The 18,166-nt window shown below is 37.7% G+C and overlaps 2 protein-coding genes and 1 long non-coding RNA gene across 4 annotated transcripts; 2 read left to right on the top strand and 1 right to left on the bottom strand.

The window, feature by feature from the left end:
* Positions 1–7,075: 7,075 nt before the first annotated feature.
* On the bottom strand, positions 7,076–15,258 carry LOC113057705 (uncharacterized). The gene is made up of 6 exons (XR_003277864.1): positions 15,166–15,258; positions 14,872–15,057; positions 14,601–14,737; positions 13,472–13,609; positions 8,982–9,164; positions 7,076–7,153 (listed from the first exon to the last, which is right to left on the bottom strand). It is a non-coding gene; the product is annotated as an uncharacterized LOC113057705 (long non-coding RNA).
* On the top strand, positions 7,533–15,656 carry LOC113057703 (gamma-aminobutyric acid receptor subunit pi-like). Of its 2 annotated transcripts, none has more exons than XM_026225195.1 (10): positions 7,533–7,766; positions 12,703–12,786; positions 12,872–12,984; positions 13,077–13,144; positions 13,227–13,444; positions 13,566–13,648; positions 13,751–13,888; positions 14,593–14,745; positions 14,853–15,046; positions 15,124–15,656. In XM_026225195.1, the coding sequence occupies exons 2-10, from the start codon at positions 12,734–12,736 to the stop codon at positions 15,439–15,441; spliced, it is 1,338 nt and encodes a 445-aa protein (XP_026080980.1). In that variant the 5' UTR covers positions 7,533–7,766; positions 12,703–12,733; the 3' UTR covers positions 15,442–15,656. The 2 variants fall into 2 exon arrangements, with proteins under 2 accessions (XP_026080980.1, XP_026080978.1); XM_026225193.1 differs by lacking the exon at positions 7,533–7,766 and adding an exon at positions 10,830–11,223.
* A 539-nt stretch (positions 15,657–16,195) lies between these two features.
* On the top strand, positions 16,196–17,764 carry LOC113057704 (securin-like). The gene is made up of 6 exons (XM_026225196.1): positions 16,196–16,304; positions 16,757–16,857; positions 16,947–17,098; positions 17,182–17,254; positions 17,354–17,503; positions 17,602–17,764. Exons 2-6 carry the CDS (start codon positions 16,767–16,769, stop codon positions 17,685–17,687), a joined length of 552 nt encoding a protein of 183 aa, XP_026080981.1. The 5' UTR covers positions 16,196–16,304; positions 16,757–16,766; the 3' UTR covers positions 17,688–17,764.
* Positions 17,765–18,166: the final 402 nt, after the last annotated feature.

The raw sequence follows: 18,166 nt of genomic DNA, 5'->3' as shown, positions 1-18,166 counted from the left end.
AAAGCTTGAAGATTGAAGGGTTGCAGTTTTAACTAATTTGAAGTTTAAAGTAGTTTTAAATTACATGCTAGGGTGTTGCTATGCGGTTACCACAATAAAAAAAGGAAGATGACAGAGCATCAAAGCGAGATCCGAACAACAACGGCAGATACAGTACATGTCAGTAGCATGGTTCCAGCATGATTAGCATGTTGTTAACATGTTTCTAGCATAATTAGCATATTACCAGCATGGTTAACAAGTTACTAACATGTTGTTAATTAACAGTAACAGGCTAAGTTACTAGCAGGATTTGCATGTTACTAGCATGTTGTTAGCATGACTAGCATATTACTAACATCTTTATAAAATGATTAACATGCTGCTATCAAGTTTCTAGCATGATTAGTGTGTTTCTAGAATGATTAGCAAATTACAAGCATATTGCTATCAGGTAATTAGCTTCATTAGAAAGTGACTAGAATGTTGCTATCATGACTAGCAAGTTGATAGGATGACTAGCAAGTGACTAGCATATCATAAGCATGATTATCAAAGTTACTAGCATGTCATTAGCATGATTCTAGTATGATTAACATGTTAGCATGTTGTTACCATGATTAACAAATGAATAGCAAGTTGTAACCATGACTATCAAGTCACTATCATGTCATTAGCCTGATTAGCAAGTCACTAGCATGTCGTTAACTAGTGTCTAGCATGTTACTAGCATGATTAACTATTGATTAGCATGTTGTTTGTATGATTATCAAGTAACTAGCATGTTGCTAGCATAATTAACAAGTCACTAGCATGTTGTTGACAAGTTTCTAACTTTTTGTTAACATTATTAACAAGTGACTAACATGTCGCTAGAGTGACGTTGAGCCTCAGAAACTGTTCTGATCTGAATGCAGAGAGGAAGAGGAGAGGGTCTGTTCTTGCTGAGGCCGGAACTCCCTCAAAGAAAGCTTGCGCTCACTATCCATTCCTTAACACTGAGTCAATGAAGCTCCATTTAAGTTGGGACCGTCCTTCTCACTCAAGCAATCTACAGCTGTGATATCAGACCAACATAGTCAAAAGAGCATTTCTCATCTCCTCATTACCATAAATGTCAGTTCCCTGCCTCTTTAGGTAAAGCTATACTGGATGGGTCAAGTTGGGTTCCAAAAACCATAGAATGAGGTTAAATTCTTCAGTTCGCTCGAAGGCCACTTCACTTCAGAGGTGTTATTCAAATTTCGGTACGAGACAACAATGCTCATGTTCTCCAGTCAGAAGTACAAACACTGCTTGCAAAAGAGCCATGGAAACAGTTCCTCTAGTGAACAGTGATTCAGGATTTTACAGACGCTACTTCGTCATTTCCAAGAAAGATGGCGTTCAGACCCATTCTCAATCTTAGACATCTAAACTGCTTGCTTATGAGATGGCCATTCAAGATGTTAACTTTGAAACAGATACTCATGCAAGTATGTCCTGAGGACAGGTTTCTTTCAAGAGATCTGAAATATTCTTACTTTCACATCCAGACTGTGCTTGAGATTCACATTCAAGGGAGTGGCCTAGCAGTCCTGGCATTTGGACTGGCCCTGCAAATAAAACAAAAACAAAGCAAAACAAAAACCTTCCTGCTGGCCTCAAAGGGGTACAACATCCTGGTCCATTCGGACAACATGACGGAGGTAGCTTTTATCAGGTCACGCTCCCCTAACAGGTGCTCAACACTTTCCATGGGCACAAGACAAACTCCTGTAACTGAGAGCAGTTCATGTGACAGGCAAAATGAACCAGGGAACCAAGCCCTGCTTCCTCAGGTCATCAGACGGGTCAAGGAAGTCAGACAACTCAGTCCTCCTGTTGGCCCCACTCTGGAGGATTCAGCTGCTATTGGCTGATATCACTGGAGGACCTTCTCTCCGAGCAAAGGGCATGATTTGGCATCCCCGGCCAGAGCTGTGGAACCTTCATGTTCGGCCCCTTGACGGGAGTCTTTGCAGCTCCCTGTGAGTGTAACTAATACCATTTTTGGAGGCTAGAGCTCAGTCTACAAGATGTCTTTAAATGGTAATTCTTCTCTGAGTGGTGTGCAGCACGGAACGAGGACCCATCATCTTGTGTCATGCCCCTAGTGTCAGTCAAGCGTGTGGGTGACCTGCAAGCATTGTTAGTCAGTGCTTCCTGTCTTGAGTTTGGGCCTAGTGACTGTAGAGTTGTCTTCAAGACATGACTATGTGCCGAAAGTACTCTGTTTAGAGCACAAGTCATCACCCTTCTGGCGCTCTCCAATTCAGATGGTGAGCAGGGTCCCAATCCACTCTACTCGGTTCGGGAGTGCATGCTGAGTGATCTGGCCTGTTTAGACACTCAGATCAGCTCTTTGTGTGCTAAAGTGCTGCCGGTTGAAAAGCCAAGATTCGCTGGATAGTGGATGCTATAGCCTTGGCTTACACCTCAGTGGACTTGCAGTGAGGGCTCACTCCACCAGAGGAATGGTCTCCTCCAGGGATTGATCTAGTGAGATTTCTACTGGTGATACAGTATATGTGTTGCAACTGGCTGGTCGTCACCCTTTGCCTTCACCAGGTTTATAACTTGGATGTCTCTGCCCTGCAGGCACATATTTTGTACACTTAATATCATGCTTCAGTATTAGATTAAACAGGAATTTCCCCACCATAAGCGTATCAATGCAATGTTCATTCCCTTACATTAGTTATTTTACTGAGGTCACGTTAGCAACCAAAACTTTTTCTATTAAAAAAAGAAAAAAAGAAGCCCCATCATGGGCTTAAAATGTTACCATCAATTTAACATGGTATAACCACTGTAATGTTTTGTAAGGGTTATAACTATTAGCCTTAGGATTTAGTTCAATCCTGATAACAAATATGCTTATTTATTTTCTTTAAACTATAATATTAAAGCTAATGAATCATCAGAACAACCAAAAATAGTGTAAAACTCAAAGTATGATTTTGCAGTGTTAGTGTGGGAGAGGGTTATGTCAAGGATGAGATTAAATTGGGTGCATTCCAGCTGGTTCTGTGCAGTGTTGATAGCGTAAACTCTAAACAGACATGAACAAATCCATCACAACAATGACGTGTTTCGGGGGAAGGGGCTGATGAGCTGAAATCAACTGTTAAAAGGTGATGACAGAACTGATAAGCTTCAAACTTTATGGCTGTTGATTTTTCTTTGTTAATACAATCTATTTAAACGGGGGACACTGGATGAGACTAACTCCCCTAAAGGGCAGTGCACCCTGCTGCCAATTACTAGAAAACCAAAACAGCAACCACGCGCTGCAATGTTATTAGCTAAACAGTATTGACTGATTAACAATGTTTAGTAAACTCAACGTGAAGATGTCAGGCAGAGAGATGAAGCTCTGATTCACTGAATCAGGCAGAAGAAATACCATCCAGTTCCAGGTTACTGTTGTGTGTAAATAATCTTACACACTTCAGACGCATACTATGAGGAGACAAAGATGAAGATGTCGTCCTTGAATTATTGGCTCTCATAAACACAGCTAACCTTCTCCTACAAAGTCACATTAATGTACTTTTGACCTGCAAGGTTGAATGCCACTTAAATGCTAATTTCTGCTAGCTCCATCTCTCTTTCTCTCTTTCTCTCTCTCTCTCTCACACACACATACACACACAATCCTATTTAAAATATTACAGCATCTAACGATTGGAACATTCAAAAGCGTTTTAAAACACATAGGACAAGCATTTTTTTCATATATTGAATAAAAATAGACTTAAGTTTGAAAAAAAAATTCACATTATGAAGACTAGACATGAATTATAAAACATAATTAAAATAATAATTTAATTTCAAAATGCATTATACTGTACATATTTGACCTGATTGAACTGATTGCAAATTTTCTCATTTCAATTCACCCAGACAATCTTTCTAAGAAACACAAGCAATCCATATTATCTGAACACCGACTAAATCAGGAAGAAAAAACAAACAAACAAACATCAACAACAACAAAATAGCCTGTTAAAACACACATGCCAAGAAAAGGTACCCTTTTATCCTCTTGGTCCTTAAAGGAAAACAAGTCCGATTTATGACATCATCCATTGACTGCATTCAACAAGATGTTCATCGAGTGGAAGAAAAATGTAGAAGACAACAATTATTCCACATCTATGGTCCAAATTCTATCACAACATGAAAGCATCCATTCTTTAGGATTGTTCCAAAAGAAACTGGCCTCTGTATATCTGGGGAGCACAGTGCTCTAAATGAACTGACATGTACCAGGGCTTATATAGAATATTTAGTGAAAATAGTGTTGAGAGACAACAAACACTTTAGTGTAATGGACTGTTCTATGTTATTTCCCCCTAAAATATTTGACATGTCAACATGACAAAAACAAAACTCCATGAGTGTTAAGAGGAATTTGGCCCCAACTCTGCTGGATGCTGGTTTCAAACACCATGGCTGTTTATTAGTTTCAACAGCTAACAAGTTAAGATGTTTCATAAGCAAATACAATGTCCCACAGATGCATCACCACATCCTTGAGTATCAGGCTTGTGGTTAATGTTGGAACTTCTAATCTAATCATCAGATCTGATCATTGCAGCTGGTTTGAAGTTAAACATACAGCAAGCCAGTGTGATATCCTTGTCGTATGTCTGCTTCCCCACCTAGTGGTTAAAACTATTAATTATTCGCTATTCACTGTTTTAGTCCAAAAACGTATGCATATTCTGATTTGGTGCAGTGTTTACAATTCATGGGTATTCTCTAGCACTATATAAACAGCAGTTATACACTCATTATTGCACTGCATTATGGGATCAAATGAGGGCATTTGATAATGTCTACCATGGTTTCAGACACCAAAACAAATGGCTGTTCCCTGGGACATAACACTTGAATCTTGGCTCCGATAACCATAATGTGTCTGATTTGGAATTTAAACATCTTTGCATGAATTTTAATTAAAATAACCTATCAAGCCATCAGAAGGATCTCAAATAAGAGGTATAAACTTAACCAGACAGTTTGCTATTTAACAAAGTATTCTATGTGAAAAGCATCTGAACGGGAAAATACTAACCATTTATTGCTTTTAATATATAAAATAATCTAGAAAAATTGCTCAAAATGTAAAGCATATAAACGGAAATATAATTTGACTCTTAATAAAGACACCTTCTTACATGTTGAGTCTTCAATCATGCCTGTTGACCTTTAAATTATCTAACGTCATGAGTCCAGAATCATGTATCCACTGATGCATGCTGATCAGGCTGGTATCCTCACTCAAGTGCACTCACTAACCCTAAGGTACGATGTGGCCCCCCACATACAACATTCATCAGCATATAAAGGACTTTCCTATGGAAATGGTGCCTCTCCTACTGGATATGTCAAACAGATGCATGCAGCACTCATGATGGTGATTTACATTAGATATGCAATGTGACTGGAAATAAAGATACAAAAAAATATATATATTATATTATTTATATGACTAATAATCTTTAATTTCTCGCACAGTAGATATGGATATATTATTAAAATATATGGATATATTAATATAAAAAATAAGCAAAATTAAATTATCAGTATTCGGGGGTTTAGAATTCATGCAACAACAAATCTCCACGTCAATTAAAAATATGATATCTTTGGCTTTCAACAAGAGTGATTTTGTAAATCCCAAATATATCATATTATTGAAATAAAATTGCTAAGTCAAATATTGTAGCTCTTAACAAAGTCAAGACCACACTACAAGCCCTAAGGAGGCAATACACTGCCTCATTATACTGCTATGGAGTTTTACAACGGCATTAGTCATTAGTCTTGGGTAAAGCAACATAAACCATTACAAATGGAAAGGATTTGCTAGGAAATGAAAGTGCATGAGAGAGACCCAGAGAATTGCAGTATTTCACCAGGGAGAAAATAATAGATTAAACTGTCAACAAAACGGATGAGATTATGTTATTTTAACCTTGACTCGAGGTTGCCAGGCTACTGTCTCTTACTCAAGTGACCTGGCCTGCATACAGCCTAAGGATAGGAACAGCTAGTATGTGGAGAATATAGATGTGTATAAAGGGGCGAAAAAGAAATAAATGAAGCTGGTGTGCTTGTTAGAGGGGTGGGTGTAGAAAGTGCATTTGTATGCAGGTGGTTGCACTGCTTAAAAATAGAATAACAGATTATAAACACATGGGTGTTGCAAGAAAAAAACAAAGAAAGCCCAGTATATACCGTATATGTGTGTGTGTGTGTGTGTGTGTATATATATATATATATATATAAAAATTGTTCATATATATATACACACACATATTTTTTGTTTTGTGTTATATGTTTTTATGTAATATATTTCTATATAATGGGGTTCCTATACATGTGTGTATTTATCTCTATCTATATTAATCTGATATTGCTAATATGAGAAAAAAAAACTGCAGTTAATTTGTATGTTTTGAAATGTAGGACTTTCTCTGTTTCAGTCAATTAGATTGTTCACTTGAGAGAAACATAAATGAGCTATACTGTGCAGGCATCTCCTATGCAGCACTAATGAAGCTGTCAATAGTGCGCCCAAGGTAGAGATCTGTTGCACTCATCCTTTTCCAGCTGCTTAGCATCACACACTACCAGCACACTGGTACTGAAATCCCACAGCCCTCATTTCCTCACCTTTTTATTTACTAATGTTTTATTAATTTAATTTTCTCTGTAGGCACAATCCTTTTACTTTAGCATTGCTAGGAACAACAATCAACACATCAACTGTCAACTGTCTGCTCTAAAAGCAAGTCTGAATATGCATATGCATATGCATATGTCTGAAGATGTGTTTAGAGTATGTGTGTATGTGTGTGTGTGTGTGTTTGCAATCCCTTCAGGTTACATATGCAGGCACACAACAGAAAATAACAATAAAAAATGAAACGAGTAAAGACAAGGAAATAATAATGCTGAAAAACCTCTCAGGGTTTATAAGTAAAATGTCCAGTGATGAATTTTAAATGAGGGAAGAGGTTGTTTGTTTACACTGATGCAAAATCCCACTTGCCTCTCATAAGTAAATGTGGATATGGGGGTGGTCTCTTCATCATCTTCCCTGATGAATCCTGATTGGCCAGTTCAGTTCTTGGTCACCCTGCAGAGATTTGAGTGCTTTTTATTCCGGTTTATTGTTTATTCAGTATATGCGTCACCGGTTACAAAAGGAAAGAAAAGAATCAGGTCCACAATGGTCATGGACATCTAAATATAAAATATTTACTAAATCCTCACCCTCCCTCAGCCATCTCTCGGCACAAGTCTGTTCTTATAAAATTCCAGTGAATCTAAGCAGATAACCTCTAGATTATCACATTTTATTTCTTTTACCCTTTAAAAAACTGCAGAACATTAGATAAAATGGCCAAAAATGTCATGCAGCCAATGGACAGACTGTTTTTAATATGAGAATAAATTGTGGTTCAGCGCCCAGAGGGGTGAGCCTGGCATAGACCAAATCGCGCTAATGCCATCCACATCATCCCTATGTTTGGCATGCAGACAAGAAATGCTCTCTTCTTTTACTAAAAACTGAACACTGGATTACAACCCGCCTGTGAGAGGGTAAATGAGAACGACAGAGTAATAAAAAATAGAGAAAGAGAGAGAGTGAGAACATAGAGCAAGGAAGTGAGACACAGAATCCTGACAAGCAGCACACCTTTACCGTGCACAACTGGACTAAAGACTGAACTGAGAAACTAAAGAAGGTGAGTACAGCAAACTGTGCATGAGTCAGTGAGAATTTAAAGCCTGTGATGAAAGCGGATGGAAAGCTACAATAATGGTTCTTAGGATTCTTAATTAGAACCATTTCCCACGGTACTTGAGCTGGCTTTTTGAAGGTTTTTTTTTTTTTTTTTTTTCTGAAGATTAAAGGTTCTTGATGTTTTATTATAGGTTCTTAAGATCAAAATATAGGTTTCCGGGTTCTTGAAAAAGCATCAGCACACACTGTAGATGATTTTGAACTACTGAATGAGAATTTATTGGTGCAATTTTCACACAGAAATGAATTTTTTTTCATCATTTATTCATTTCGAGTGAACTGTCCCTTTATCAGGCTGTAACCTTTTGGGGTTTTATTGGAGCCTTTATTTTTAAGAGTGTAGGACCAGATAAAATATTAAAATAGAAAGACCTGTGCATGTATTCATGTTGGCTAAGCTGATCTATTATAGCACGTAAATGCCAAGCTGGAGTGAATGTAAGTCATGTGATGACAAATGAGGTCATGAGGCATGTATGAAGTCATTTCAATTTTTGTTTGAGTGATCTACTAAAATGGATGGAGAGGAGACAATTACAAGACTGGGCAGCATGTGAAGGTCTTCTCAAAAACGGAAAGAGGACAGATGAAGGTAACATGAATTAAAGAGAACCTGAAAGGAGCGGCAGAGAAGGGAGAAAATGAAGCAGGCATGTTGATAATCTGTCTAGTGGATTGTGATGGAAAACTAAGGATGGAGGAAATAGTTATGCACGATTGATTGGTGGTGGTCTTCTGATTTTCTGCCATAAACCATCTCGGGCTCTGTCTGGGTTAGATTCAGACACATGTCACTGGCTCAAACAACAAGCTGGTATAAGCTCTTCTGTTGGATTTCAGTAGTTCTCCCGTCAGAGCCTGATGTCTGCAGGTCTAAAAGAGAGGATGACGGGCCATTCCTTCATCTAGGGCACACCTGATGCCTCTGAGTATTACAATCCTTTCAATTAAGCTAGCAATGGTTGGGAGCTTCTTAAACAGGCCTCGCAAAAACAACAGCATTGGTGTAGGTTCTAAGTTGTGGAGGCATCATTTGAGAAAGTTCTCTGTTTCAGAAACCATCTGATTTTCACCAGAAGATTAATCCAAGAAGGAAACAAGGCTTCCATGGAGCCAGAGAGCAGAGGTTATATAATTGAGCTTGCTGAGGCGTTACCTGTGTGTCTCTGTGCTGTCAAACATTCATTTATCCGTCGGTTTGAATCCAGCGCCTCCGTTTACAATGTTGTGTGGGTTTAAAGCTTGAGGACGATGTGAAGAGTCGGCTTCAATTATGGAGAGCCAGTCTATCCGCAGGGATATGATTAAAGCAGGTCTATGGTCCCTCTCCGGCAGCATTCTATCTGACAAAATAATAGAAATGGAAGACTGCTGAACAAAAGCGAAAAAGACATGGATGGACATGAAAAAAAAAAACTGCTGTTAAATTGATATGTTACTTGAGTTATAAAGAAATGTAGCCTGAGAACTGTTAAAAATAACGAAGCCATAGCCAGGGTCGGATGGAATCTGGAGAAAAGGGTATATATATGTATGTATATATATATATATATATATTCTTTTGGACATTTTCTGTCCTCATTTGCAGCAAAAATGTCAGCCTTCTAAGAAACAGATTTAAAGGTGTAAGGCTGCAGCCGAATATGCATACTTCCATATAGGCGAAAAACAGTACGTTTAATTTATAATTAAGTGTCTCTGAATTCATGTTATTCATACAACAGTAACTGATTACCTACTACTTCCATTTGGATTTCGAATTGTGCATCCTTTATAATTTCATGACGCCACGAAAAAGGATTCATGAATGACAGCGTACCATTGCATCGCCCACTAGGTCACATGACAATAACATATCTAATGCAGTACAGTATGTCCAGATTACATTCAGACTATATAGATATTATATATCCTCATTTGTAAGCAACTTTCGATAAAAGCATCTTCTAAATGATTAAAGGTAGATGTAAAATTTCAACAGTCACAAACCAAATACTTGTTCAAAAGCCCATGTTGCACTGGCCAATATGGAAGTTGTCTTGGACTGATGCTGACACCTAGTTTTGTGGATGTGGCTTAAAAGCATTAAGGATCAGGTTATCAGCTAATGATTCGATCAAATAATAATCAGCTTTTGACTGTGTGTAAACTGGTACTGTAAATAACAGAGAATAGCATTGTTTACACTAAATGCAAACAGCACACAAAGCTAGCCACACAGAGCTTAAATTCAAATAATATGATATTTAAGCTAAAAGTAAAATATCTGAACAAGAGGGCGCATTGCTGGTGAAAATAGCCTTAGTCAGCTTGGAGCTCTTATTTCAAAATATCCAGAAACATTTAGCTAATGTCTATATTTTAAAATACACTGCATTTACACAAAATGTATTTTAAGATTAGAAATGTATTTTCTTTCCCCCTGATATACATTGTTTGATTTACTTCAACATTTGAAATGTAAACATTCAAGTCTCAATTTACTGTCAGTTTGAAAAATATAGTTCATTAAGCAATTAAGCAACACACTGTTTTATGGTGTGGATAAATAAAATCCAATTAGTTTTCAGTTGCACAAATTCCGTGTGGGCCAGGCTTTGACCTCTACTAATATGTTAGCCAAATGAAGAGTTGGCAATAAAAAAGACACTCTCAAACACTTTCTCCCGAGAAATCCTAATAGAACATACTGATAAACAGGATGAAAAGATAGGGAGAAAACAGCATGACAAGAGACAGAGACAGAAAGGATTTGGAGAAATAAAACGTAATTTATCATCTCACATAAACTTCAGTAGTAACAGGAGTGTCAAAAAGGATAGGGACATGGGAGACAAAAGAGAAATGAAAGACACTGATGCAAAATGGGATGTGAATTTGCAATAGGGAACAAATTAGCATTGTGACTGAATCTAGAAGGGGGCCGTTGTGTGAGAGGAAAAGAGAGAGATTAGAAGAATGCAGCATATCACAAACCACAAAAGATTGTCAATGACACTGGTTTATAGGAAGGCGGGTAATGAAGAGATCCATCTATAAAACTACAGGTGCCATCGGAGGCATGTGACACAGCTGTGCACATGTACAAAAGAGAGAGAGAGGGAGGGAGCGAGAGAGAGAGAGAGAGAGAGATAGAGAGATTGGGGGTGATTAGGAGAACGGGGAGACAGAGAGGGGTTATTCTCTGAGCTAGTCAAGTGACGAGTGTGAAGGAAGGCGTGCATGGAAGGAAGAGACACAATGCATGCTGAGACAATAAGATATACAAGAAACAATAAAATATTGAAAGAATACATAGAAGAACTATGAAAAAAGGAGACAAAGAAAAGGATTGAGAACAACCTGGATACATTTTGCGGGAACACTAAGAGAAAAGAGACCAAGAAGAAGAGTGAAAGGTAAAGCCACAATGATCTGCATCTCATATCTCCACAGGTAACTGCTGTCAATGTGATGTTCATGCGGCATGACAGAGATGGGGAAATGTGAGGGATGGAGGGAGGAGGTGGAGGAAGAGAGGAATAATTGAAGAATGGCAAAATGGAAATGAGAAAGAATATGTAGGAATGATGAAATGGGTGATGTGCCTACAAGAAGATGGAACAGTGTTTACATTCTGGAATCTATACGTGATAGATTTTGTACCAAAAATTCTGGAAGTTAATAATGCAATTTTAAATTACTGTAGTAGTAAGGACTTGTGAAAAAGCTGGAAAAAATATTTAAAAATATTAAAATATATACATGTGGGAAATGCTCACACATGAAAATCAAGACTTGTAATGTCTGATTTATGTGACTGATTTATAAATAGAAGTGCACTGACATTTTGAAAGATTGCTCTGATCTAAAAGAAACAATTGAGAAAAAGAGACAAGGAGAGAGAGATTTAGAATAAAAGAAGAAGAAAGCAAGAGAGAAAGAAAAAGAAATGTTTGTTGGGGGCTGATCTGTGCTAAAATGGTCCAGCGCCTTTCATTATGGACTGCTTCTTGTTCAGGTCCCATGACAATAACTGCAGTGGTAATTGCTGGTGTGTCTTGAGGCAAGGCAATCAGCATCATAAAATTTAATTAAAGAGAAAAAGGCAAGTTGTGCATTAAATAAAATGGTACACTAAAGAAAAGCTGTTGGTGGTGCAGTTGTGTGTGGGCAGAGAGGACTGCTGCCATCTTGTGGTAAAGTTCTGGGACATTATTAAATTTGCACGGTTTATGGGTACTAAGGAGTGTCAACAGGACCAGTGTCCCAGGACCTTGAACTGAGAGACACCTGAGACATAATTTTTTTTTTTTTTTTGCTAATGGAAAATTTATATTAATTTAGAAACAGTTGTTAAATGTACTCAATGAACAAATTATAACTGCATTCAACAGTGTATTAATAGAATTAACATTTGTATTGATATTGCAACAAGATATTGCAGACAGGTTTCCCACTATCACTGAAAATCTGAAAATGTCATGGGATTTTAAAATTGTGTTTACCCAACCCATTTGAGACAGTTGATCTCAAACAACAATCTTCTTTTATGTTCAATAGAAAAAAAAAACAAATAAAAAAAAAAACAACTTGAGTAATAGCTGAGTAAATGATGACTCTCCCTTTAACAAAGTAGTTTCTCAGGCACACTTTTCATATAAAAACTCAATTGTAAGAAATAAAGACAGAAGTCTAAGACATTTCAAAAGCTAAACATGGAACACAATGGCACACTGACACTGTCGTATTCTCTAATAATCCCTGGAATAAAACAGTGTGTGGGATGACACTATAGGACCATCAGCAGCTGGTGCCCAGCCGGGTCGAAGGGCCGTAATCCATACATAATGGGGAAAATGTTAACATATTTTTTTTTTCTTAAATCCTCTTCACAGCCACTGTTCATCTGTATCACATTATCACAGAATGCTGCTGTATCTTCTGTTCTGGATGAGTCTATTTCTGTTGATTACAAACGGGTGAGTAAAGAGACAAACATCTGACGCACTGAGAATTAAGAATCACCTGACGTCCACCTTGTTAACATTTCTCCCTGTCTCCCAGTGAAAGAGGATTTTATGGGAATCATTATGGCGAGTGGAATGATTCGCAACTGCAGCCCACCATACAGAAGCTGATGAAAGGCTACAATCGATACCTTAGGCCAAACTTCAACCGTGAGGGCCACCTGAAGTTAATTAAATATAGATGGAGAATTAAAACAATAATTAAAACCCAATAATTAAAACGGACTTCTATGTTTCCACAGAGGGGCCTGTTAAAATTGGAATGAGTCTGGATATTGCCAGTATTGACGCCATCTCTGAGATTAACATGGTACTGTTTACATTTATAAACTTACTTTGATAAGACGCTTCAGGCAACAAGATTCTGATCAATTCTGTCCATATATCTACAGGACTACACAGCCACTATCTTCCTAAGACAACGATGGGGAGATTCCCGCCTCATATTCCCTGGAAATGAAAGTCTGAGTCTGGACGGGCGGCTGGTTTCTTTGCTGTGGATCCCCGATACGTTCATCCCTGATTCTAAGCGTTCTTTCCTCCATGACGTAACTGTGGAGAACCGTCTGATCCGCATCTTCAGTAACGGCACTGTGCTCTACGCTCTTCGGTAAACACTGAATTTACAACTTCTTACCAAAGGCTGAACAGCTGCTCCATGCAGATGTATGTGCGTCTGGGGAACCTTCCCACTGAAATGGTTCAATCAATATTCCTCCTTTTCTCCACAGCATAACAGCAACCATTGCCTGCAACATGGACCTCACCAAGTATCCTATGGATAGACAAGAGTGTACTTTGCAATTAGAAAGCTGTAAGGGTTTCCCTCTCAAATAGTTTTTTCCCTATTTGATTGGTTATTCAAGAACAGCCTGTTCAAACCCTTAAACCTGTATGTGTGTGTATGCATGTTTAGGGGGGTATAATTTACAGGATGTAGTGTTTTACTGGACCCGAGGGAATGACTCAGTGAAGGGGTTAGATACACTGCGTCTGGCCCAGTACAGTGTGGAGAGCTACTACACAACCGTATCTCAGGCTGTGTATGAAACAGGTAAAAATATTGAATTTTATTTTGAATATCTTGGCCACTTTAACATTTCCTTTTTACTAAAAGTACCAGTCAGTCTTGATCTTTCAGTCACATTTGTACAATTAGATTTAGGCATTTGGCAGATGTCTTCCTTTTAAGCGGCTTATAGCACAATCATGGTTTACAAAATCCCAAAAAAGAATTTGGACAATTAGGTCAGACTTAAAGATGTAGGAATGCCACTTCATTTGACAAAGAAAGACTGTTTTCTGCAGATACCACTTGGTTTGATCATCTGTTTATTTATTTATTTTAATGGACTAAAATTCATACTTCATACTTTTTGGAACCACTTTACATTTAATCGTCACAGGTTTTTCCTAGTAATCAAACTCATAACTTTGCTGTCTAAATATATATATATATATATATATATATATATATATATATATATATATATATATATATATATATATATATATATATATATAGGCTATAGATATGGTTTTTACTTGGAAAAATTTATAGTATTTATATTCAATGGAATGTTAAACAATTTACAACCATTTTCAATGTATATGATAAAAATATCTTACAGTTAATCAATGAACTATTTTTAATGTAGCACTTTTTAGTACTTTTTGTGAAAATTGCACACATTTTCTTTTCTCTTTTTGTTTTTCGTTTTACAGTGAATAACCTGCAATATTCTGGATCCGTTTCAGGTTTTTACCCGAAGCTAGTGCTGCATTTCTCTTTACGTAGAAATGTGCTGTTCTTCATTCTGGAGACGTACGTGCCCTCGACACTTCTGGTGGTTCTGTCATGGGTGTCTTTTTGGATCAGTCAGTCCTCCGTTCCAGCTCGCACCTGCATCGGTCAGTGATTCCAAGAGCTTATTACTCTAAACAAAAACATACGCTACAAAAGATTTCTAGATTATAGCGAAACTAAATAATCTCTATCAAATCCATTTATTCGACAGGCGTGACCACTGTTCTTACCATGACCACACTAATGATGGGAGCCAGGACCTCGCTTCCCAATGCCAACTGCTTCATTAAGGCTATAGATGTCTATCTCGGCATCTGTTTCACTTTCATCTTTGGTGCTCTGCTGGAATATGCCTGTGCTCATTTCTGCACCATGCAGCACCAAACTATTGTAGATGTGCAAAGGGTGAGAAACCTCTGGATAGTGGCAAAAAATTACACATTTTTACAACCCGTTTTAATTTTTACATTACATTTTCACAGGAACTACTCAAAGAATTTGAGGAGTCAAATGGTATGACTCACTTGGCAAATTCAACATCACCCAAAAAGATGCAGACTGAAGAATCAACTCAGCAGGAGATGCCTGAACAATCTGTGATATGCGAAGGGAATGAGGCTAAAGACAAGAAGAAAGAAAAGGGGTGCGGTTTGTCTTCTGTAAAGCAAATGTCTCGCCGAGCAGCATCCATGATGAGTGTTGAGAATCCTAACAACATCGACAGACATGCACGTGTATTTTTCCCCACGGTATTTCTCCTTGTCAATATTTTCTACTGGCTCTACTACCTTTTATTCTAATGGATGAACCACTCTTAATGAACAAAGTATTGCACAAATGACTGTAAAAGTGAAAAGTAAATTACAGTTATATAGTGGCCTATAACAAGGAGCTGGACTTGATTCATTGTTGCACTGAAGAAAGTGTTTCTACATAACAATAAAAATGAAGATCAAATGGACACACATAAATCACCATACAGACTCATCTGCAGCAGGACACAAAGAAGGACGCTGCTCTACGCTATAATAAACTGCATTAAGTAAAAACAATAATGGTCAGTGTATGCATGTATGTACTGTACTTAGCGGTCTGCAAGTCTGTTTCGGGTGTTATTCAAACATGTAAATAAAGTTTGAATATTTTAAAAAAATAAATGACAAAACAAATAAGCTTTGAGAAATGTTTAAGATTATGCAATATTTCTAGGTGCCTAATAATCTAATTATAAGCTATTTTGGAACAGTAGTCATGTTTGCATTATCAATCCAATGTAACAACTTAATACTTAATCACCCACTCAATATATTCATCCATCTACCTTCCAATCTATCCAACCATAGAGCCATCCACCTATTTTTAGTGATTTATTTGGAGAATTTACCGTTTTCTTTGGTTACTCTCAGTCTGAAGAACGCCATTCCCGCATCTCCGTCAAAGTTTAACTGTTCATCCTAGATATTATTGCTCTACTCACTCTGGTCATAAGGTGGCACTGTCGCGCTAACTCAATGAATGAAGAGGATCGTCTGGTCAAAGAGGAAAATCCATCACCCAATCAGAAAGCAGGTTGCCTTTTAAAACTCACCCGGGAACGCGGAACCAAAACAAACGGCATTTTGCTCGTGCAGAAAAAGAAAGACTAAACAGAGAAACGTTTTAGGTAAGTTTTAACTAAAAAAGAAAAGGAAAAAAAGGCTATGTTTAAGTTAAATTGTATGTAACGTTAGTGATTAAACCCACGTAATATTCATCGGGCCTTTTATTTAATGTAAAATTGGCAAACGGACTTGACCAAGCTGAACGAATTGCTTCGTTACAAGTCAAGTCACCTTTATTTATATAGGGCTTTAAACAAAATAAATTGCGTCAAAGCAACTGAACAACATGCATTAGGAAAACAGTGTGTCAATATGCAAAATGACAGTTAAAGGCAGTTCATCATTGAATTCAGTGATGTCATCTCTGTTCAGTTTAAATAGTGTCTGTGCATTTATTTGCAACCAAGTCAACGATATCGCTTTAGATGAAGTGTTACAAATCATGAATGGCGTTATTTGAACCAAGCAAGTTCCATTTCATTGTTTTGCTTTTCACCCTGTCGATGCTGTGCAGAGATACAAATATGGACACCATGATTTACCTGGATCAGGAGAACGGAAGACTGACCACTCCAGCCATCAAATCTCGCCAGAACAGACTGCACTCTGCTCCGGGTCAGTGACCCTATAGGTTTTTGTCTTCAAACCAAAATGGGACTAACTTTACTCACAAAGTCCCTAATTTACGTCCGTCACATTTCCAGATCAGTGTTTGAGAACACCTCTGACAGGAAAGGCACGTCTCGGAGCTCCTCTGCGATCGGGCCGAAAAGCTTTGGGAGTCATAAATAAAGTTGTTGCCACCCCAGCAGCATCCCATAAAGCAGAGGAGAAGACTAAACCTGCTGGAGCCATGGTTTGTTCTTGATATGTGGAGAAAGCTTTATGAATGTTGTTTGTAGGTTGATTTTAATGTTAAAGTTATTTAATCTGTGTAAGGTTCCTGCTCAGCCAGCTAACGTTAGTGAGGAGACGCCAAGGATCGAGAAGTGTTTTCCATACAATCCAAGCGGTAAGAGTGACCTACCGTTTTATGGCTTTTAAACTTTTTTTTTTTTTTTTTTTTTTTTTATTCAGCTTTTCACAACTCTGTCCCATGTTAAATCTTTAGAGTTTGAGACCTGCAGTGTTCCAGATGAAGTCTACCTCAGTTGTATCTCACTGACTGGTCTGGGAAAACAGATGTGGCCGACTGCTTCACCAGTGGAAGAGCTTATCATGGACCCATGTTTACCACTTTCACCTTTAAAGATGCCCAGAGGTAATGGATCTATTTACAAATGTAGCTTAAAGTTGTCAGTGCAAAAAGTCTTTATACCCAGTTAAACGTTTTTTCAATAAGCCTTTTTCTTCATGCAGCGGTTGAATGCATTGATGAAATGGAAGCATTCCTACAGACGATCAGTGAGCTGACTGTTGACTTGCCCCCTGAGTGTGAACTCTAAATTTTCATGTGGATTGTGAACTTTGTACTTTTAAAATTGTTTGCTTTTAACTGTTATTAAATGTTGTTAATCTGAAACAAAGTGGTCTTAACTTTTTTTGTTTCTTTTCTTTCTTTCTCCTTCCTGGTAAACTCGAGGGGTCAGTTCCTCAACAGCATTAAGATATAACTTAAGGCATTGTACTTAATTAAACATTGAAATGACAATCTACTAATCCTTTTTGTAAATCCAGTTTAAGTAAATCTCAGGTTTTTGCAGCCTGAAGTGAAACAAGTCTTGCAAAATCTAGTTTGTCTTCACGGTCCGTAAATTTTTATTTTTTTCCTGTCCATCCAGCGAGACTTTGGTTCAGAGGACTTTGCCACAACATGGGCTGATTAGTTCACTAGTTGTCCCCCTTATTGTCCATTTTTATTTTTCACACACCTCCTGTACACACGGAGAGATTTTGTGCCACTTTTGGCCGTAGCTGTATCCCT

This window comes from Carassius auratus, chromosome 39 (assembly GCF_003368295.1).
Source record: "Carassius auratus strain Wakin chromosome 39, ASM336829v1, whole genome shotgun sequence".
Classification (NCBI taxonomy): Eukaryota; Metazoa; Chordata; class Actinopteri; order Cypriniformes; family Cyprinidae; genus Carassius; species Carassius auratus.
This window is presented reverse-complemented; position numbering and strand designations above follow the sequence as displayed.